General features: G+C 55.1%; 1 protein-coding gene across 7 annotated transcripts; it reads left to right on the forward strand.

Annotated features, from left to right (window-relative positions):
* The first annotated feature begins 4,242 nt into the window (after positions 1-4,242).
* On the forward strand, positions 4,243-20,684 carry NEK8 (NIMA related kinase 8). 7 transcript variants are annotated; one of them, XM_054008724.1, is made up of 15 exons: positions 4,243-4,365; positions 8,120-8,325; positions 9,469-9,701; positions 11,628-11,759; positions 11,968-12,176; positions 12,703-12,782; positions 13,375-13,556; positions 13,826-13,976; positions 14,799-14,875; positions 16,137-16,254; positions 16,567-16,717; positions 17,261-17,424; positions 17,630-17,788; positions 18,057-18,215; positions 20,595-20,684. In XM_054008724.1, the coding sequence occupies exons 2-15, from the start codon at positions 8,190-8,192 to the stop codon at positions 20,621-20,623; spliced, it is 1,980 nt and encodes a 659-aa protein (XP_053864699.1). In that variant the 5' UTR covers positions 4,243-4,365; positions 8,120-8,189; the 3' UTR covers positions 20,624-20,684. The 7 variants fall into 7 exon arrangements, with proteins under 7 accessions (XP_053864699.1, XP_053864697.1, XP_053864698.1 ...); XM_054008722.1 differs by lacking the exon at positions 4,243-4,365 and adding an exon at positions 6,862-7,058; XM_054008723.1 differs by lacking the exon at positions 4,243-4,365 and adding an exon at positions 6,883-6,945.
* Positions 20,685-21,257: the final 573 nt, after the last annotated feature.

Genomic DNA, 21,257 nt, shown 5'->3' on the forward strand with positions numbered 1-21,257 from the left:
CAAATGTACCTCCCTCCTACCCCCAAAAACAACAAGGAGTCTGGTGGCACCTTAAAGACTAACAGATTTATTTGGGCATAAGCTTTCGTGAGTAAAAACCTCACTTCTTCGGATGCAACAAAGACTACCCCCAAAGACTCTCCAGGCAATTTTGGAAAATTCAGAGCCGTCAGCTGTACCTGTGGTTGAAACAATAATTAAAGAAGGAATAACAATACCACCTGAAAGCTGTGTGATGTAGTCAAAGGGAAAGTGTGTTCCACAGATCTGTTAGAACCCGAATGGCTAAAATCTGGAGAACTGTTTGACTTAATTTATTTAGATTCCAAAAGGTCTTTGACAAGATCCCGCACAAGAGACTACTGAAGAAGCCGAATTGTCATGGGGTGAGAGGCAAAGTATTGTCATGCATCAGAAACTGGCTGAGTAGGAGTAAATGGCCCATTTTCATGATGGTGAAAGGCTAACAGCAGGGCCTGAAGGTTCTGTCCTATGTCCTGTGCTGTTTAATATATTGATTTAATTCTCTGGATAGGGCGGGGAGCAGCAAAGTTTGCAGTTAGCACAAAGTTATTTACGTTAGTTCGGATCAAAGAGGACAAGCTAGGGGAGTGGGCAACATGGTGGCAACTGAAATTCAATGTCTACAAAGGCAAAGTAATGTCCATTGGAGGGGGAAATGTCTATAGTGTACAGGGGTCTAGAGTTGTAGGAACAGCTTTCAAAGGAACCTGGGCATGATTGTGAACAGTGCAATGAAGACATCTGCTCAATGTGCAGCTGTAGTCAGAGAAGCAAACAGGATGTCTGGATGTATATGGAATGGGATAGGGACTAATTTATATTTATTGATATAAATCAGTTATGTGGCCTCATCTGGATACTGTGTGCAATCTAGGTCACTCCATCTCAAAATGGTTATTGGAGAACCAGAGGGGATTCCCAGAAGGGCAATGAGAATGATCAAGGGCTGGAAAAACTTTCCTATAAAGAGATATTTAAAAGATTGTGATTAGTACCTTAGAAAGGAGAAAAATAAGAGGGGGGATGATACAAACCTATATGATAATTAATGGTCTAGAGCAGTGCTTCTCAAAGCCAGTCCGCCGCTTGTTCAGGGAAAGCCCCTGGCGGGTCAGGCCAGTTTGTTTACCTGCAGCGTCCGCAGGTTTGGCCAATCGTGGCTCCCACTGGCCATGGTTCACTGCTCCAGGCCAATGGGGGCTGCGAGAAGCGGCGCAGGCTGAGGGACATGCTGGCCGCCCTTCCCACAGCCCCCATTGGCCTGGAGCACCCACTGCTAGTCTCTGGTTCCAGGCCGGCCTGGGAGGGAATCAGGCTCCACACGCCTTTGGGGCTCAGAGGGGCACTTGGGCTCAGAACTGACCTCAAAGCCCCTGCACTGCTGTGTCTCTGGGGCTTGGGTTTTGGGGAGTTCTCCTCCTGTTTGCCACTAGATGGCGGCGGCGGCACATGGTGTGAGGTGGTGACTGACCTGGTCTCTGTCTCCCAGGTGGAGAGCAGTTAGCTGGGGTCTGTTCTCACAGGCTCCGGCCCTAGTCTCTCTCCCCAGGGAGCTCAGCCCTTAGTGTGTGTGGGGGAGGGGGAGGGAATCCAGCCTTAGTCCTCCTTTCCCTGTGCCACTGCAGACCATTTCCCCCTCCTAGGCATGGCCTAGAGCATCCTTTTCCACCCTAATGACGTACCCGGCCTCACCCCATCACTGGCACAGCTTGTCCCCATGGACCTAAGGTGAAGGGGAAAGGTGTCCTAAGCACCCTCCTCCAGATATCGGCAGGACCCTGCAGTGGAGTGCCACGGGGAGGTGATGGGCATCTTAACCCTTCCCTTGCAGGACAGCAGCCAGCCGGACCCATCAGCAGGCGCAGACCATGGGGGGAGCAGATTGCAGGAGCATGTGCTTTGGCCCCAGGATCAGAGCACTGGGCCTCCACCCCTGGGGAGTCCTGCCTCTGGCAAGAGCCCAAGCCCTGTGCTTCAGGGACAGGCAGAAAACCTCTATAATGCACCTGGCCAGCTGTGTGCTGCTGCCCATGGGTGAGACTCCTGCAGTAATCAGCTCACACCCCAGAGGCCGCTTACTGGGCCCTCTGCCCACACATGCCCAGGGAGGCTGCCCTACATAAGGGCCAATGGGGCTAGTGGGACCAGGCCTAGGACAGAGCCACTACTGCTGTAATTGAAGGGGTGGCTCGAGCAGAGTCTATAGGTGCCTACATGGGGAACATAAATTTGATACTGGGCTCTTCAGTCGAGCAGAGACGGGTCAAGCAGGAGCCAACGCTGGAAACTGACATAGTTAAATTGGGACTGGAAATAAGGTATCAGTTTTGAATGATGAGAGTAATTAACCATGGGAACAATTTACCACGGGTCATTGGGGATTCTCCAGCCCTGGCAATTTTTAACTCAAGACGGGCTGTTTTTTTCTCACAGCTCTGCCCTAGGAATCTCGTTGGGGCAGGTCTCTGGCCCCTGCTATCCAGGGGGTCAGACTAGATGATCACAATGGTCCCTCTGGCCATGGAATCGAGGAATCCAGGGCCCCACTCCCCCTTTGCTGTTAACCCTTCCCTTCCAGAGGGTTGTGCAGCGCTCACCCAGCTGACAACCGGCTGGACTGTTTGCCTGGGTCTCTGGATGGGATTAATAGGGTGCCAGTCAATGATGCTGATGGATCGGCCCCACTCAGAGCCTGTGGGAGCCCAGCCCATGGCATGGCATTTCCATTCGCTCTGCTAAGAATGGGGTGACTGCCCTAGCCCCAGCCGCTCTGCCGTGAATTCCTTTCCTTTGTGTGCAGCTGCCCCACGCCCTTGCTGGGTCTGGGCTAGCTTCAGGCTCCCCTGGCCCTGGGGCAATGCGGGTGTCGGCCATTGTCCAGAGGTATCCCAGGAATGCAATGAAAAGAGAAGCCAGTTCTTGGGAAAGCAGCCAGAGCCACCTCCCTCTGTGACAACAAACAGGCCGAGCCTCAGGGCAGGGACTGGCTTGAGCAGGGAGTGTATCTACACAGGCAATGCCCCAGGCTGCCCCCGCAGTATCCCAGAGAGGGGCACCCTCCCCCCAGCCTTGCTGCGAGTCTGATGCAGCCAGATAGGGAGAGGCAAACAGGTCTTAGTCCTCCGTGGCTCCCTGGCATGCTGAGTGCAGACCCCTGTGCCTGAGTGTGGGTGGCGCAATGTTTATCTCAAACCCACATGGCTCAGAACCAGACTCTCCTGTCAGGGCAGCCCAGCCCCACAGCCAGCTCCTTTGGGTTCAGGCCAGGCTGTGGGGCCAGGTCCTTTGGGATGTAACGCTGCCCTTTCTGTCCTGCCCCTGCTGCATCTCGTGCCCTGCTATCAGCCTGGCACTCACGCTCTGCTTTGAATCTCTGCCCAGGGCCCTCCACATTTGCCCCTGCTCCCCTGAGCTGCTGGGGGAGGTATGGGGCAGGCGCTCCCTGTTTGCAAAGGCTCAAGGGCTCTGCAGCCAGTTACAGATTAACTCCCTTCTTCCTCTGGAGTGAGTGTGGGGTTGGGGAGAGGATCCCCTGGGATCCAAGTGGCAGATTCTCAGGGTGGGAAAGGTTAGGGAGTCCTGGCTTCCCAACTGGAGTAACCATTCTGTGCGGTGGATGGGGCAGGCTGGGCTAATCCATTCTCTCTCTGTGGCCTCTCAGGAGCAAACACCCCCCCCACACACACACACAAACACACACACCTGCTGGGGTTTTTTGACTCCCAGATGCCATATCTTGAGGCTGGGGCTTCGGAGTGTGTTGTGCGGGGAAGAGACCTGCTTTCTCCCATGTGCCACCCATGTGGGGCTTGGCGAGCGAGGCATGAACCGTTCCTGATGAATGAACCATAATCCCACCTCTCCGCTGCCCATTAATCTCCCTCTGGGACGGGACAGTGTCCGCACAGCAGAGCTCTCGCCAGCTGACTGATTGCCCCCCGTCAGCCCAGGGGAGGGTAACACGCACAGTCTATCTGCCCTGTGACTCCCTGCCTCAGTGGGAGGAGAATCTCCCTGGACCCGGCCTGCCAGCAGCCGGCTGGGCACATCCAGGCATGGAGGGGAGGAGCCAGGTAATAGAGTCTGACCCTCAGAGCCGGAGGCGAAGTGCGTTAACACCATGGTATTTGGAGACAAAGGGGTGTTCACAGGCCTGGATGCCCCAGCGGCCTCCCAGAGCAGTCCTGTGCTGTCTGTCTCAGCGCGCTGCCTCCTGGACCTGCCGAATCACCCAGACTGAGGGGCCTGAGTCTTGTCCTGTTGGTGCCATTGGCAGGAGCAGGCCCGACAAACCACCCAGCCGGGGTCCTGCAGGCCCTGCCCGGCTCCCTGCTCAGGAAGGTAAGTGGGGTCGCTCGCTCTAACATGGCCAGAGCCCTGGCGTCTGCCAGGAATCTCAGTGCTTAGAGAAGCAATCAAATAGCAGCGTTCATAAATAACAATCCAACTCGCACAGTCCTGATCCCGCCAGGGGCCTCTGGGCACTGCTACGAGCTGAATAATTACTACGGCTCCATTGCTACAGCCACTGCTGTGCCCATCCCCTAGCAAACACCCACACATGTGGTCAGCCTCCCCTCAGCCACACGCAGGCTTCCCACTCTTACAGCTGGGCTCACTCTGGCATAGGGAGGCAAAGTGACTGGGAGGGGGAGTTTGCCTGTCATGGCCCCATCCCTTGAGTGCCATTGGTAGCTGGCATTTCCCTGCCCACTAGGCCTGGCCCTGTCTCTGAGAGGAGACGCAGGTAGAGCCCAGACTGTTGGGACAGGGCGGCAGGCTGGCGTTTACACTGCTGCCTTTGTCTGTTGAACAAAGACACCCCCCAGCCAGCCATCAGCCGCCCCTTCCCTGACAGCAGCACATGGCAATTAACTGAGATTAAAGGGACCTGGTAATTTACAGCCCTGGCTGCATTCAGAGGGTGACTGAGCCCATCAAGAGACATTTCATTAGTGAGGAAGGTGGGGCAAGGGTGGGTGAGTGTCACCCTGTGCTGAGCAGCCCTGCCCTGCTGGGAGAGCAGACAGGAATTCACACTAAATTACAGATCCAGGGGCCGCCTCAGGCCCTGGCCAAGTCACTGGCAGGACGGCTCCAGCCCAGGGCTCTCCCACAGGGGCTGGCAGATGGGAGCAGAAGCTCTGGCTGCCTCACTGTGTCCTGAACGCTCGCGGGCAGGGTGTCCCTGACGGAGCACAAAGGCCTTTCTGGGCCTAGGTTGGGGTGGCAGCCAGTGTGCTGTAAAGTGACCCCCACCAGGGGGAGGGAGGCGGTTCCAGGGCCCAGTGAGTGGGGAGCCCAGTGCCAGGATCCGAGACCCAGGTAGCTTGAGGGGGAGTCCAGCCCCAGGGTGGGCTTGGAAAGGTTAGGGCATTGCCCACAATGGTACCCAGGCTCAGCAGCCCTGCGCCTGGCTATGAGCTGTGCTGCAAGCAAGCAGAGGGAGCATGCACGGGCCTGCAGTGTGGAGTGTGGCTGGCTGGTCCCCTGCTCTTTGCTACAAAAGTCAGTTCCTAGAGAGAAGAGGCTGTGAGCTGCCAGAGGCACTTGCAGTTTAAAGCCGTCTCTCCATCAACAAAAACAACAAGGAGTCTGGTGGCACCTATCTCCATCAACCTTAACCTATGGACATGGATATAGCCAGGACAGGACCTCTGTAACTGGGCTACGCCCTGGGGCATCAGATCCCATCTGCATGGCAGTTTGGATGGGGTCGCACACCGTCCTAACTTGACTGCAGTGCAGCTGGGGAGAACAAGTGCTGTGGGCGATTGGCAGCTCAGTGCAGCGGGTGGGCTGGGCTGGGCTCAGGAGCGCCAGGGCAGCACGTAGGCAGCTCCCAGTAGCCTCAGCTTCCTGATTGAGCATGTTGTCAGTGATTTGCAGTGTCAGACAGAGCACAGGACTGGGTTAGGGTGGGGCCGAGGTTGTTTTAGGTCTCAGATGAGTCAGGCACCTCCTGGAAAAGGGCTGGGCTGAGGGATTGCACCACTCACTGATCTCACCTGCCCTCTGCAGGAATGGTAAATTGCTGAAGTCCCCAATGGGCTCATAATCCCCAGGGGGCCTTGGTGGTGCTGCCAACCTCAGCCGCCGCCAAACCAGGAGTCAGGCCCAAAAACTCAGGAGAGTGTGTGGGTCTCTCTCTGTTCACCTTGTGTCAGGTTCAGGGCACATGCTCACACTCCTCTGCGACCAGGACAGCTCGAAACTTACTGGAAAAAAAACAACAAACCCCTATGGGATTCTAATCCCCTGACTCCAGGGGCTGGGGCTCTAACAACACCCCAAAACCTGCAAGACTTGCCGGCCCATCCCCAGAGCTGGCAACGCCCACTGGCCAGGACTGGAGTGCCCGGAAACAAGCTGGCAAAGGGCAGGATCCCAGCACTGCAGAGTGTTAGCTGTTCTGAGATTTTAAAGCCAATCTCATGAGTTTTGGGGCCTGACTTGTGACTTTTGAACTGTTGGGGTTGGCAGCACCTCCGCCGGGGGCATCGCTGCCTGAGCCCATCTTCCCCCAGCTCTGGCACTGGGGCCATGGGGGGCCCTCCCTGGGAGCCGTGGGGCACCTTCTATGGGTGCTGGGAGCCGTGGGGCACCTTCTATGGGTGCTGGGAGCTGTGGGGCACCCTCCCTGGATATCTCTAGCACCCTCGTGGGGCCCCCAAGCGCCCGGGGCTCCGCACCCCGCTGTTGTGAGCGGCCACTGCTCTGCTGCCTCCCGCCCCCTGCAGCGATCCTGGGCGAGATCCGCAGCGAGGGGTCCCCAGTGCGGGGAACGCGGCGGAATGTTCCTCCGTGGCCGCCGTAGTGGAGCCCGGAAGCGTCTCCATGGAGATGCGGGGAGCCGGGCCGGGGCTGGGGGGCGATGGAGAAGTACGAGCGGATCCGGGTGGTGGGGAGAGGAGCTTTCGGGTGAGACACCCCCTCCCGGCACCCGGCATTGCCCCCTCCCGCGAGCCCGCGGGCGGCAGCGCTGCCACGTGGCATCTGGGGGCGGGACACCCCGGGCTGAGCCCCGATACACGGTGATGCGGCCGCTCCTCCGCCCCCGCGCAGCCAATCAGGGACCGGGAGACAGGAGGGAGCCCCTGGGGCAGATAGCGGAGCACGGGGGATGGGCTGGGGGCAGATAACGGAGCACGGGGGGTGGGCTGGGGGCAGATAACGGAGCACGGGGGGTGGGCTGGGGGCAGATAGCGGAGCACGGGGGGTGGGCTGGGGGCAGATAACGGAGCACGGGGGGTGGGCTGGGGGCAGATAACGGATTATGGGGGGTGGGCTGGGGGCAGATAGCAGAGCACGGGGGGTGGGCTGGGGGCAGATAACGGAGCACGGGGGGTGGGCTGGGGGCAGATAACGGATTATGGGGGGTGGGCTGGGGGCAGATAACGGAGCACGGGGGGTGGGCTGGGGGCAGATAACGGAGCACGGGGGGTGGGCTGGGGGCAGATAACGGATTATGGGGGGTGGGCTGGGGGCAGATAGCAGAGCACGGGGGATGGGCTGGGGGCAGATAACAGACCATGGTCTGCTAGGCCTGGTGAGATGCCCATGTTTCTCACCGATAAAGTTCCTGGGGCCGGACGTCTAGAGCCGAGCATCTTAGTCCAAAGGAACTGGGGATGCGTAACTGGAGCAGGACTCACAGTTAGTGTCTTCATAATACTCTGCATCGCTAACTCAGTGCACTGCCTTCGGAGAGGTGGGGAATCACTATTATTCCCATTTTACCGCTGGAGAAACTGAGATCAGGTGTGACTTGCCTAGGCGCACGCAGGAGGACTGTGTCAAGGTTGGGGAAGGAACCCTGGAGTCCTGTGCTCTAAACTGCATTTATTTCCTCTTGTACTTTGGGGGAGGAGTGGAAGTGGGGACCAGGCCCCTGAAATGGTTCTTGTTTTGCTTGTGTCTCTTGGTTTTTGGACACGTGCATTTGGCAAACATCTGGTGCTGTTTTCCACTTCACATCACTTGTTCTGGCTCTAGGCTTGGTCACCCCTTTCCTTGTTTAGTTACTTCCCATCCCATCTCTTGCATGGCTGGTCTCCCCTCTAATGCAGACTGTCCTTGCTTTGTGCTATTACAGAATAGTGCACCTGTGTCTGCGCAAGGCTGACCAGAAGCTAGTGATCATTAAACAGATCCCTGTGGAGCAGATGACGAAGGACGAGCGGCTGGCGGCACAGAATGAGTGCCAGGTGCTGAAGCTACTGAATCACCCCAATATCATCGAATATTACGAGAACTTCCTGGAAGACAAGGCTCTTATGATTGCTATGGAGTATGCACCAGGTGGGACTGTGGCTAGGAGGGGCATGGGCTGGGGATAGAGCTTCTTGGATTCCCCAGTGTAGTTGGATCGGGGTGAATGAGCCTCTTTAGGGAGTGCCTGACTTAAACATCAGCAACTGAGTGGGCTGGTTTACAAGGCATCCATAAAAGCAGGGGTCTGCGTGCTCTGTGATGGTGAGGAGAATCCAGCAATGTCCCTGGTACTTGAGACTGGCCCGACTTTTGTTTGGCAAGGCTGTTTCCCTTGAAGAGGTGCTCACTCCTGTCCTTTGTCACCTATTTCCTTATCTTGAAGCATATCCCATGTAAGGCTGTTGTGGAAATGGTTTGGAGGTCCCCAGGATAACATAAGCTTGTTGTTCAAAGGGACCTGCCCATGTTGAAAATCCTATTCTTTGAAAACATTTTAAAATACATTTGCTTTATTAGCATTGCCAGCGCTTATCCCAATGGAAAGGGTTTTAAAAATAGCTTTTTCATCACTGATCTGTGTGTTCCCTTCTGCTCTTCACTTGTGGGTTCTGTCCGTTTCCCTTCTGTTTGTTTTGTCCGCTTTCCTTTTGGGCAGCAGTGTTGGAGCAGTAGAGCTGCCTGGAGAAGTGTCAATTCAAACAAACACAGGATTTGTCTGGCCATTTTAAATCAAGAAAACATTTACATTAGGGTTTGTAAAACTGCTTCATATAAAACCTGAATTCTGGGCTTGCATTACATGAGAGGGCCCCTTTCAATAGCATGTGGGTACTTTAACAAGGGGAATTTCCCTATGCAGAACAGGCTTATCTTGTTCTCCCATTGACATTTGCTTCCCCACGGTGCTCTGATATGTATGGTTTTAGCACATTTCTTTGTCCTGCTGAGCCCTGGAGGCAGCACTGCCATTGACAGTGTGGTGCTAACTTTAACCCCTCTGCTGCTGGTCCTGCATCCCATGTGCTGTGCTGCTAGTGTTCTCTTTACATTCAGAGAACACAAGGTATGCTCCATGGCGCATTGTATGACTTCGGACATCCTTGGCTCATTCAGCAGCAATTGTGTAGTTAAGATACTGTGACTCCATTCCATTACTTTTGGTTAAGATTATGCCAGCCCTGGTCAACTTCCTTTGCTGATGGCCCTTCTGCCCTTTGCCATCCATCCCAGGTGGCACCTTGGCAGAGTTTATTCATAAACGTTGTAACTCCCTGTTGGACGAAGACACCATCCTGCACTTTTTTGTGCAGATCCTACTGGCCCTTCATCATGTTCACACTAAACAGATCCTGCACCGGGATTTAAAGACTCAGAACATTCTGTTGGACAAGCACCGCATGATCGTCAAGATTGGAGACTTTGGCATCTCAAAAATCTTGAGCAGCAAGAGCAAAGCCTACACGGTGCGTATCTGCTGAGAGTTCCCAAATTTCCGAGGTCTGGGGGAAGTTCTTTCCATCTGATCTGATCTGTTTCTGTGCCTCCGTGTGGGGAGAGTGGGCCTGAGATTAGGTTGCATCAGTGATTGTGATTTAGATTTTGACAAGTCAGTAAATAATCAATATTACTGCTAATCTTTCCGTTCTGTGGGTGTCTAACTCTGGTTAGCTCACTGATGTTAGGGTAGCAGTGAAGACACAAAAACAACAAGGAGTCCGGTGGCACCTTAAAGACTAATAGATTTATTTGGGAATAAGCTTTCGTGGGTAAAAAACCTCACTTCCTCAGATGCATGGAGTGAAAGTTACAGATGCAGGCATTATATACTGACACATGAAGAGACAGGAGCTGAGAACCAGTGCTGACAAGGCCAATTCAATCAGGGTGGATGTAGTCCACTCCCAATAATAGATGAGGAGGTGTCAAGTTGTGGATACAGACTAACACGGCTACCCCCTGATACTCGGCACAAGTGAAGACACAGCAACTCCGCTTTTAACACAAGCTAGTAGCTGGAGTTCAACCCCAGGCTGCCCTATAGGCTTTAACTCGAGCTGTTAACCCGAGTTAGAAGCTGAGTGGGTGCATCTTCACTGTTACTTTAACCCAAGGAAAGAACAGATCTTCTTGTGCAGTGTGGACATACCCTTAATCTCCCTTGATAGCCTGTCTTGCTGCAGTCATGAAAATTATTCTGTCAGTTCCTCTCTCTCATTTCCATAGTGTCTGAATGCCTTCCAATAGTGCATTAAAACAACTGCCACATGTGGCTTGTTCTTGCTCTCCTCCTTGTCCCCAGGGGAGTATTGTGTGTGGTGTGGATTGGTTCATTTTGGTAGGGCTTTGTTGTTGTGTGTTGTTTTTTATTTTAAAATATCCCTGCTGCTGTGTGTTTGTGCTGGAGATGGCTGGTTGGAGGCAGGTGCCTGGCACTTGCAGCGGGAGGGGGTGGGGGGTGTTGGGATGATCCGTAGTTCCTGCGGAGGTTTGTTCCACGGTCTGGTACGGGCCTTGGGGAAGTTCTTCCTCCTGCACAGACCAGCTTTGCCCTTGGGGTAAAAAGTCCCACTGTTCCAGAGGGGTGGAGTTGTTGACCACAGTCCTCATCCTGAAGCTTTAGGCTCCTAGATATGTTGGGCCCAAGCCACTGAGCACCTTGAAGATAAGGACTGAGTCCTTGTACTTGACTCTTAAGCTGCAGAAAGGCAGCGCAGAGGGTGGTGGACAGGCCTGCCGGGCTCGTGATGGCCCGTGGTGCTGAGGAGACTCACTGTGGCACCCTGTACTAGCGGGAGTTTCCTGAGGCCTGTTGCCTTTGTGCCCAGGTGCATTGCAGTGCTGTAGTCCAGATGGGATGTGACAGAGTCTTGGATAACCAAGGTTAGGTCACAGTCCAGCAGGCTGGGCTGGAGTCTCCTAGCCAACCAGAGATGGTAGAAAGTGCTGCTATGTGAGAGGTTAGCACCAGAGGGCCTCTTCTGAGACCGGGCTGATATAGCACACGTTTCTTGGTGGCTGAATGTCCTGTCTTTTCTTTTTCAATCTTCTCTCTTCCTGATACCTCACTATCTTTCCCCAGCTAAGCTGATCTGGTTGGCATCACTAAGTGATCTGAGCCCCTCAGTTGGCTAGAAGTCCATATTGGAGCTAAGTGCTAAATGGGAGAGGGAGCCATGAAGAAATGGTAAATCCTCTAGCAATTTTATCATGGGAAGATCATCGGCCAGTAATCAATAGCAGGGAAACTAACGCCCCTCCCAGTTCGCCTAGAACTCTGGCTCCTTTGTGCTGTAGTCAAGTCATTTTTGTAATGGGTGTTGATCTTTAGCTCTCCTTGCCACGGTTCTGGACTCGGAGTGCCATCATGCATCTGTGCCTCTTTCTCTTAGGTTGTGGGGACTCCGTGCTACATCTCCCCGGAGCTGTGTGAAGGGAAACCCTACAACCAGAAGAGCGATATCTGGGCGCTGGGCTGTGTGCTTTACGAACTTGCCAGTCTCAAGAGAGCCTTTGAAGCTGCAGTAAGGCCGGGGCCTGGGGTTTTCTTAAAGCAGAGACGTGAATTCCAGAAACACGTCCACATTGGGCTGTGCCTACTGCATTCCCACAGAGCCGGCAGTGCTCTTCTCTAAGACCTTGCATTGCTCCTGACGTTTCCTGCCTTTCTGCCCATGCAGCAGCCAGGGTTCTGCTAACCATGTGTGTCTATCTTCCTTCCATACTCTCCAGAACCTGCCTGCCTTGGTGCTAAAGATCATGAGTGGGACATTTGCTCCCATCTCAGACCGATACAGCCCCGACCTGCGCCAGCTCATTCTGAGCATGCTCAACCTGGACCCTTCCAAACGGCCCCAGCTGAATGAGATCATGGCCCAGGCCATCTGCATCAGGCCACTTCTGAACCTTTATACTGACGTGGGCAGTGTCAAAATGAGAAGGCAAGTGGGGCTGCTGCGCTCATCTCTCTGGGGCCTAGCAATGGGGATGGAGAGGCTGCCACAGCTCCCAGGAGGTCTCTGAGAGGGTCACTTCTTTACTTGGTTGGAGCTAGGAAGGGACACTGAGCAGCTGTGCTTGTGGTACGTGCATACAGGCTAACAGGACCCAGGCTCATGCCCAGCACAGGTGGGGGCTCAGGAGATGATGCATTGCTGAGGGGCTGTCACTGGGAGGACAGGTTCACCTCCGGTCTCAGGAGCTTGCTGGATGGTGTTGCACTTGCTCACTCACCCTTACCCTGGGGCCAGCATGACCTCACACAGGCCGTGGTGCTGTCAGAGAGCCGGCCGGCCGGCCATAAAGAGCTGTCCCGAGGAAACTGCCCCGACTCTGCCTGCACCAGGCCATGCTCAGCAGTTCGCTCTGCCCTAATGATAAAGCTTCCCTCTCCTCGGTGAGCCCAGTGCTAATGCTGGCCAGGCTGTCCGAGTGAACAGTCAGAAGTTGTGCATTTTGGTTTGACAGGCCTGAGAAGCCATTCGCTACAGTGCCACCAGTGACCCACAACAGAGCGGGAGGAAGAGTGACCAGTGCCAGACCCAGGGGTAAGGCCGGGCACGGTGTATTCAGCAGAACTTCATTTCAAAGGAGAATCCTTTGTATTGACCATTAGTGGCATCCTCTGCCAGATGAAACTCAGGCACTTCACACCCTAAATCCCCTTCCTCGGAGAACCTGTACTCCAGCCCCAGGCTGGTGGGACCCAGGAGCTAGCCCGGGCTGCTTCTAGATCAGCCCCTTCAGAGGCTTTCCTGCCCTTGTCGTCTGGAGCCTGAGTTCCCCTGTGCTGCAGCGCACCCAGGCTGGGAATTGAGAGTCCCTGGGTGATGAACAGCTAGAGCTGTAGCAGCCCATCTACCTTCTGCAAATTCTAGAGTAGAAGGCTACTTTCCCCTCCTCCTGCTGGCATCGCCCTGGCGAGCTGCTGTGAGCAGCCTTCCCTGCAGCCCTGGTGAGCCTCAGACAGATGTCCCAGGCCCTGATCTTGCCAGCTGATTTAGCCCCTCTGTCTAACTGGGTGTTGTCCTCCACTGCGGGTGGGCATCTGCATAGTATGGCGAGGGTCACTTGCTTGCCCATTATAGCTTGGCTGGGGGGTGGCAAGTTGGGATGATGGTATTTCATTTGGACTCCTAGGTGTTCGAGTTCGCTCAGCCAGGACTGGAATCCCACCTCCCCTGTCTTCCATCTACGCCTGGGGCAGCGGAATCACCACCCCGCTCCGCCTGCCCATGCTCAACACAGAAGTAGTGCAGGTTTCTGCAGGGAGAACCCAGAAGGCCGGCATCACTAAATCAGGGAGGCTCATCATGTGGGAGGTGAGCAATGGCAAGCAGGCGGCAGCCAAGGGCAATAAGCCACTGTCAGCAAAGGGGCTTGGGCAGAGGGTCTCAGAGGAGGAGTGCAGCCTGCTTCCAGACATGCCATGGCCCCACATCCCCCCACAAGTGAGCAGGCAAATCCCTGGCTGCTCCTGGTGACCACTGAGGCTGCAGGGGGTGGGCTTATTGCCCCTAACTTGTTGTTTTCACCCCAGCCCAGCTGCAAGCGAAGTGCATTTCAAACCCCTTTGGCTTCTCCCTGACAGGCTTCCCCAATGGGTGCCACTGGAGGCCCCTCCCTCCCCGGGGCCACAGAGCAGCTCCAGCCTCAGTTTGTGTCCCGCTTCCTGGAAGGCCAGTCCGGAGTGACTATCAAACATGTGTCCTGTGGTGACCTCTTCACAACCTGCTTGACAGGTATGGACAAGAGCTGTGCTGCCCCCCTGCACGGATGGGGGGTTCCCAAAGCAGCCCTGCTGACGGGGCATGCCCAGCAGGGCTCTAGTCCCAAAGTCCATGTGCCAGAGAACCCTTCCCAAATTCAATGAGTCTTTGTGAGCCCACTGCAGGGCCGCGTGTCCTCAGCAGCACCCGGGGAGACAGGGTCTGAAAACTCCATGAAAGCATCTTGGAAGCTGCTTTCGGTCTGAGCTGCCTGGCTGAGTGACATCAGCGTGGAATGTGCACTGTTTGCACAGTGAGGTTCTTCTGATGGCCCGTGGGGAGCCGGGTGTGTTTGCAGTTCTGCTGGGGATCAGGGGAATAAGTGACAGATTTGCAACTGGCAAACTTCAGATGTGTGTGTTTGTCCTATCTCTGACCATGCATCCTGCTGGCCCTGGGCTGGGTGGCCGGTAAATGAAGGGCTCTGTGTGTTTAGCATCTCTCCAGACTGTTGAATGAGAAACTCTTGCATACACAGCTGCAATAATGTTATCTCAGTGCTTTGCCCATCATCCCCTGTTTGTGTGAGTTCTTGTTGGGTGACTTGTCCCAGCACATTTATGGCTTCTCTCAAGAATCCTGAGCCCCATCTAAACTACCCCTCTGTAGTATCCTCCTAGCAGCTAGCCCAAGGCATCCGTGTGGGATTTGCAGCGTCTGCCAGCCAGCGAGGGCTCCCAAGGGACGCTGGGACTGCTTGGATGCTGTGGTCTGTGGCCTCGCTAGTGCCCAGGGCTGTGTTGTCCCATAGCGTGTTGTGAGTGGCTGTAACGTGACTTTATTTTGCTTTTCCAGACAGGGGGATAATCATGACTTTTGGCAGTGGCAGTAATGGTTGTTTGGGGCATGGAAACTTCACTGATGTAACACAGGTTTGTAGTGTAAGGAATTGGGGACACCGATAAATACTGAATGTCACGTGGTCCAGCTTCTCCCTGGCCCTGAGCGGACTTGCAGCAGTCCTGCTGTATGCATCCAAATGACGCTGGTGGGCTCTGGAACCGGATCTTTCCCTTCCCTCCCCCCAGCTCTGTTCTGCTGCTTTTCAGCCTGCTTCTCCCTCCCCGTTTGCACAAAGATGTCTTTGAATGTGGGGTTGCAACATGCCGAGGGAAGTCGAGAGCTGCCTTGTGGTTACTGTTGGCTGGGGCCCAGACTCTGCTGCTGCCTCCAATCACACACCTGGCTGTTTCAGTCTCGGCCCTGCAGCTGCTGCGGTTCACTGGGAAACTTGTTTTTCAATAGAGCCAGTGTTCAAAGGAGAGCCACGCGTCCCGGATTGGGACAAAGTGCTGGAGCTGTAAAGGCACTCTCCTTTCCCCCGCCCCTCTCTGGGCTGTTTCCCAGCCCACCCTGGCTGGCTGGTGGCGATAGCATGTGAAATCCAGCCAGGGATGAGGGTTTGGGCCTGTTTGTCTCTGTGCTCCCTTGCACTGCTTCGCTGGGTGTTATCCTCTGACTTCTGCTTGAGAGCTGTGCACACCTCCCATTTGCTGCTGTGGAGGAGCGTAGATTGGTGGCTGCAACCATATTTAAGCAAATGGTGCTTTTCCCAGAGACGATTGAGGAGGAGGAGGCCCATGGGAGGGATGTGTCAGATCTGACTCTATCACAGCAGGGAAAAAACAAGGTGAAGCGAGAAATGGGGAATCTCCATCCATCTGCCGCACGGGAGAGTTAGCTAGTAGTTTCCGTGCAGTGCCCTGGGTGTGGATCTTTCTGATGAAACATTAGAACCAAGTTTTGTCTGCTTTGCATGGGCTTTTGTCAGAAGGGTAGAGATTTGCCCTGCTGCCTTTGTCATAATGTTTCCCCTCCCCAAACTGTTGTGCTAGTTGGTTGTCTGGCAGCTGTCGTTTACCCCAGAGGTGGCTGCATTTTCCTTTGTGCTGTATATCCATAGTTTGTAAAGCACCTTTAAGATCCCTTAGGACAAAAGGTACTATGGAAATGTAAATATTGTTCATATAGGGTAAAACCTGGGATAGGAACTAGACTATCCCTGGAGCTCTGCTCTTGGCCTTGCCTTTCTGCAGCACCCGCCGGGTAGGCAGATCTGCTGTAGTAAGGTGTCAGTCAATGAGCTGATGGGGAAAGGGCATAGCTGATTAATGCTGCTCTTTTCTCTACCAGCCTAAGATCGTGGAGGCGCTGCTGGGCTACGAGATTGTGCAGGTGGCATGTGGCGCGTCTCATGTGCTGGCCATTTCCAATGAACGGGAAGTGTTTGCCTGGGGCAGAGGGGACAATGGTAAGGGGATTTTAGCTGCCACTGCTTAGCATGATCAGGGGTCATTTTCCCTCCCCTTTTGCTTCCCCAGTCCCTACTGATCTCCCTGTGTGCACTGTTTGGAAGGTAACTGTTGTGTGAAACTGACTGGGGTTGGAGCAGCCAGCAGTTCCCCACAGCCAGGGTGCCTGCCCCCTACACAGAGTGCCCCCTGCTGGGTGTGTCCCGCATCCAGGCCCCTGCAGTCACCGCTCTAGATATTGTTACTCGGGGAAATGCCTTTGGTTTGTATTTTGACACAAAACGTCTCTTGAAACGATTTCTTTTGCGCAGGTCGGCTTGGGCTGGGAACTCTGGACTCCCACAATTCTCCCCAGCAGGTAGCTGTTCCGCCTGAACACGAGGCTCAGAAAGTCCTTTGTGGTATTGACTCCTCCATGGTCCTGACGGTGAAGAACCAGATTCTTGCTTGTGGGAGCAACAGGTAAGAAAGGAGGAATGTTTCCCTGCCTTCTGGACCAGAGGTGTCACCACAGCAGATCAGCCCAGGGCCCATCTCATGCAGTGTCCTGTCTCCAGCAGCGCAAGAAGCTAGTAATGGGTATGTCTCTGGAGCTGCAGACAGCTCTGGTGTAGAGCTGAATGTGCCTATATCACAGTAATGGTACATTTCTCAGCATCCCTTGGCTTCAGTGCAGCTAGCCCGGGATGGCTTTGGCCCAGGGCCGGCTCCAGCATGTCTGCCACCCCAAGCAAAAAAAAAAAGAAAAGCCGCGATCGCGCTCGGCGGCGGCAATTGGAAAAAAAAAAAAAAAAAGCTGCGATTGGCGGCGGCAGTTCGGCGGCAAGTCCTTCTCTCCTAGAGGGAGTGACAAGCAGGTGCTGCCCCTCTCCCTTGGCCGCCCCAAGCACCTGCTTGTTAAGCTGGTGCCTGGAGCCAGCCCTGCTTTGGCCCAAGGCATCCTGAAGAAGTTCCGTCTATAATACGTGATGTTTGCTCAGCCCCGGGACTGCTCTCCTCATGCAGGTTTAACAAGCTGGGCCTGGATAAGACTGCGGAGCAGGGGGAGCCGGCCCTGGGGGATCAGGTGGAAGAAGCTCCCACATTCACGTGTGTCCAGTCAGGGCCCTTAAATCAAGAGCCGGTGGTGTGTGCAGATATTGGAACAGCCCATTCGGCTGCAGTCACAGGTGAGGAGGTGGCCCTGGGAAACCTGCACTGGGAGGGGTAATATGGGGGGACACGGCTTCCCCCCGTATGGTTTGGGTTCCAGACGGCACGTCAGCCTGGGAACCTTTGGGGCTGTGAGGGCAGTGCGCTCAGCGCTGTGAAAGACACTGGAATACTGGCCTCTTACGGTCGCTGACTCCTCATTTCTGTCTTCCCCATTGACAGCTTCTGGCCAGTGTTACACCTTTGGCAGCAACCAACACGGGCAGCTTGGCACCAGCACCTGCCGTACCAGCCGTGTGCCCTACCTGGTTGTGGGACTCCAAGCGATTAAGGTCACCATGGTGGCTTGTGGCGATGCCTTCACTGTGGCCATTGGAGCAGGTGAGATTGAAGCCCTGGTGTCCTGTGCTGCAGCAGTTCCTGGCTTTCTTGAGCTGTTAGCCAAGGAGTCAGTGCTGCTGGTGAGTTAAGCCTTGCTCTGCTCCAGACTGCAGGCCCACCATGCTTCGTATGGCCGCTCTGAGAGGGCATGGGGGGCACACTTGTTCTGCCTGCAGGGCACTCTGCTCTGTAACTTGAGACAGGAGGGTCAGCAGAGCTCATGGTCAATGTGGGAGAAACCGTTTGTAGCCAGATGTCTCCTTTCCAGAGGGAGAGGTGTACACCTGGGGGAAAGGAGCCCGTGGGCGCTTGGGAAGGAAGGATGAGGAGACCAGGACTCCAAGGCCGGTGCAGCTGGAGGAGACTCACCCCTACCTGGTGACCTCTGTTGCCTGCTGCCATGGGAACACACTGCTGGCAGTGAAACGTGAGTATAGGGTTCTTTGCCACAGCTGTTCTTGCTGCGAGCTCAGGTGACCTAAACTGAAGCCCTGCCTGGCGCCCTAGAGGGGTCATGCCCGGCAGTGCTGCGGGGGCAGAGTGTGCCTAGCCAGCTGTCAGCCCCCGCTGCCCTCTGATCTCTCCTGGCTAATTACACTGTGTGATTTGGGGGACACTAATGCTCTATTGCTCGTTCCATGCCTGCTGGGCCACAGATCCTTGGGACGCTCCGCCTGTCGTGGCATCACTTTGACTTGCCTCTGGACTGAGCCCCTCCAGATTTTGCCACTCTGGGATTTCCTTCGGGGAGAGCAGGGTGCTGCACTGTCTAGCTCGGGTGTTCCATTGCTCTATCTTAGGCCAAATGCTAATAACCAGGGAATCCGACACATTTGCAATCTGGATTTACTCCTCTCCAGTGAACCCTGGCCCTACAGAGCACCGGAACAGCCTCCCCTGCAATGGGTCCGGACGTCCTGTACCAAGTGTTTACAGTGTCTGCGCTTTGGGGATTGGTCACAGGCTGGAGACCTATTCCTGAGCTGGGAGTGCTGCCTGCAGCACCCTCTGGAGTCACTGAACACTGCTCCATGCATCCGCTAGTGGAAGGGGGGAGCACATGAGCTCCTGAGTGGTGCAAAGCCCACTCGCCCCTGCTTGGAGCACCTCTGCAGCTCTTCCCAGTGCCTACCTGGCCCAGGGCCAAGGGCCCCCCGTTGGTTCCCAGCTGGCTGGTTTCTGGAATCCATGGTGACTTCGCTGAAATCAGAACATCCCCAGGCAAAGCACAGAATCCATCTCTCTTGTGTGCTGCACCCCATAGCCACTGTAGTGATATTGAGCCAACCCAGCAAAGCAAAGAGCAGTGGGGGAAGGAGGCGCCCCTTGGATTTCTAATGCCCTCCCGCTATGGCTGCTCAGGGGAAACCTGCAGGGAGCTGCCGCGCTGGTGGCCATGTTTATGGAGCCAAAGCATTTCCCAAACCAGCCGCTTTCAGAGCAATTGAAGTTGCCTAAATAGAAACTGAGATTTGAGGCATCGTTTTGGCTCCTGGATCTTCTCTGCGGTTTGATAAAAATAGCAACGGCCTGTGGCTTCTCTTCCCTCGGTCTGAAGGAAGCATCATTACGTGGTTCAAATAAGCCCACAGTCGGACCTGCCCTTCCTGTGCCAGGGTACGTGAAAGCAGCCTGGGTCAGCACATTGGTGGGTCTGCTCGTACCCCTGCAGTGTGGACTCTGGCTTTTCCCTTTCCCCGTCCCCTGCTAGCTGGCTAATTGTCCCCAGCAGGGAGGAGCTTCTAGCTCCCTCATGCTCCACTGCGCACCTTGATTAAGCTACAGAAAACATTGTTGTATCTGTATCGATCCAGCCAAAGTCCTTATCTGCCCTCCCCCCCTCCCCCCCCGGTCCCATCTGAGCGCCTCACAGTCTTTCCCTGATTTATTGTTGAACCCAAACACATAACATTCAGGATCGTGACTTGAGCCACCAAAACGTTGTGTGCAAACGGCGCCCAGCCCTGCCCTGCTCCGTGGGTCCCAGAGTGCAGGTAGCATGGAAAGCCCACGGAATGGGTTGGTTCGAACCGTTGGTTTGGAAAGCTTTTCCCAGAAGAGAGAACCTGTCTGAACCTTCTGCTTGTGGTATAGCCCTAGTCCCCCGACACGGGGCGTACGAAAGGCCCATCACTAACCAGCGCCTCTGTGCTGAGGGGACAGTGGTTCCTTACTGCCCCAACCTGTCCTTCTCTCTTGGGCACCACTCAGTGCAATTTCTTTCCAGCATTTGGCGTCTGCTCCCTGGCTGCAGCTGCCTGGGACTGGACCAGTACCTGCGACCCGCTTTGCTGTGAGCTCTGTACTGCGACCCGCTGCTCACTCTAGCCAGACCTCAGCAGTGCAAACCTCGGTGCCGAAGCAACCCCAGGCAGGAAGGGACCACTAATGAATTAACAATGAGAAGTGGGAGCCTGTCCAGCGGCACAGAACTCCTTTGGAGAGAGTCTCTCTTCCCCTTCGGGGCTAACCCAGTGGGGGGAGAAAGGGGGGCACAGACCTCAAGGAGTCACTGTTTCTTTACCCCCCAGAAGACCCTTTAGAATCAACATGAAGACAAAGGGCCCCTCTGTTAATCCTTTAGCACCAGTGCACATGGCAGTTCCGATGCCAGCCCCACGCCCTCTGCTCTGTGTACTAATGAGAGCCTCACAATGGCTTCCCGGGGCAGCCAGAACCACAAAGCCTGTCAGCCTGATTATTGGCTTGGTAGCCACAGGATGCTGCTGATTTTAGCCCCCCGGTGGAGTGCTCTATCAGACACTTCGCCTGCGTTTATCCCAGGTTTCTGCCCTTTGTGTTTCAGCTGCAGGGGAAGAGTCAGGCCCCCAGTGAGGAACGGGCTGAGAGGAGCGAACTGCACCGCCTCCATATGGACATAGCCAGCTTCCTTCTGATCTCCTGACCTGCACGGCGCACGTATCCTCTCCTGCCTGCCTCCGTGTTACTCAGGCCTGGAGGACGGGGCTCTGGAGTGCTGGGGCAACACCGTGGGCTGCATTGGTGCTTGCCAGGAGCCGGAGAACACTCAGCCACTCAGATCAACGGGGGTCACTGCATGCTGGAACCTGAAGCCTCCCCCAGGACATTGCCCCATGGAGCAGCGCCTGCTGGGACAGGCCACATCTCTCCATCAAGGATGAAGGGTGATCATGACCTGTCTTGTATTCAGCGGGCCCCACTCAAGTGATTTCACTGTGGCATTGCATATGTGATTGCCACCAGCAAGAAGGGCCTCGGTTTATTTTCACACTTCTGTGAAAACTGACTCTGGTTACAAAGCGTGGGCTGGCAGCTTGGTGTCGGAGGGAGCTGTCAGCGTTTGCACCGGAACGTCTGTTGTTATGGCCCCAGGCACTATGATGGATGACTAAGTGCAAAACTCTTTTACTTAAAGTCTATTTATTCCTGAAGAATGTTTGGCCCAGTTGTTGACCGAGTTCATTGCGTTTTCAAGCTACCAAAGTTC

The sequence above is a fragment of the Malaclemys terrapin genome, chromosome 18 (assembly GCF_027887155.1).
Source record: "Malaclemys terrapin pileata isolate rMalTer1 chromosome 18, rMalTer1.hap1, whole genome shotgun sequence".
NCBI lineage: Eukaryota > Metazoa > Chordata > Testudines > Emydidae > Malaclemys > Malaclemys terrapin.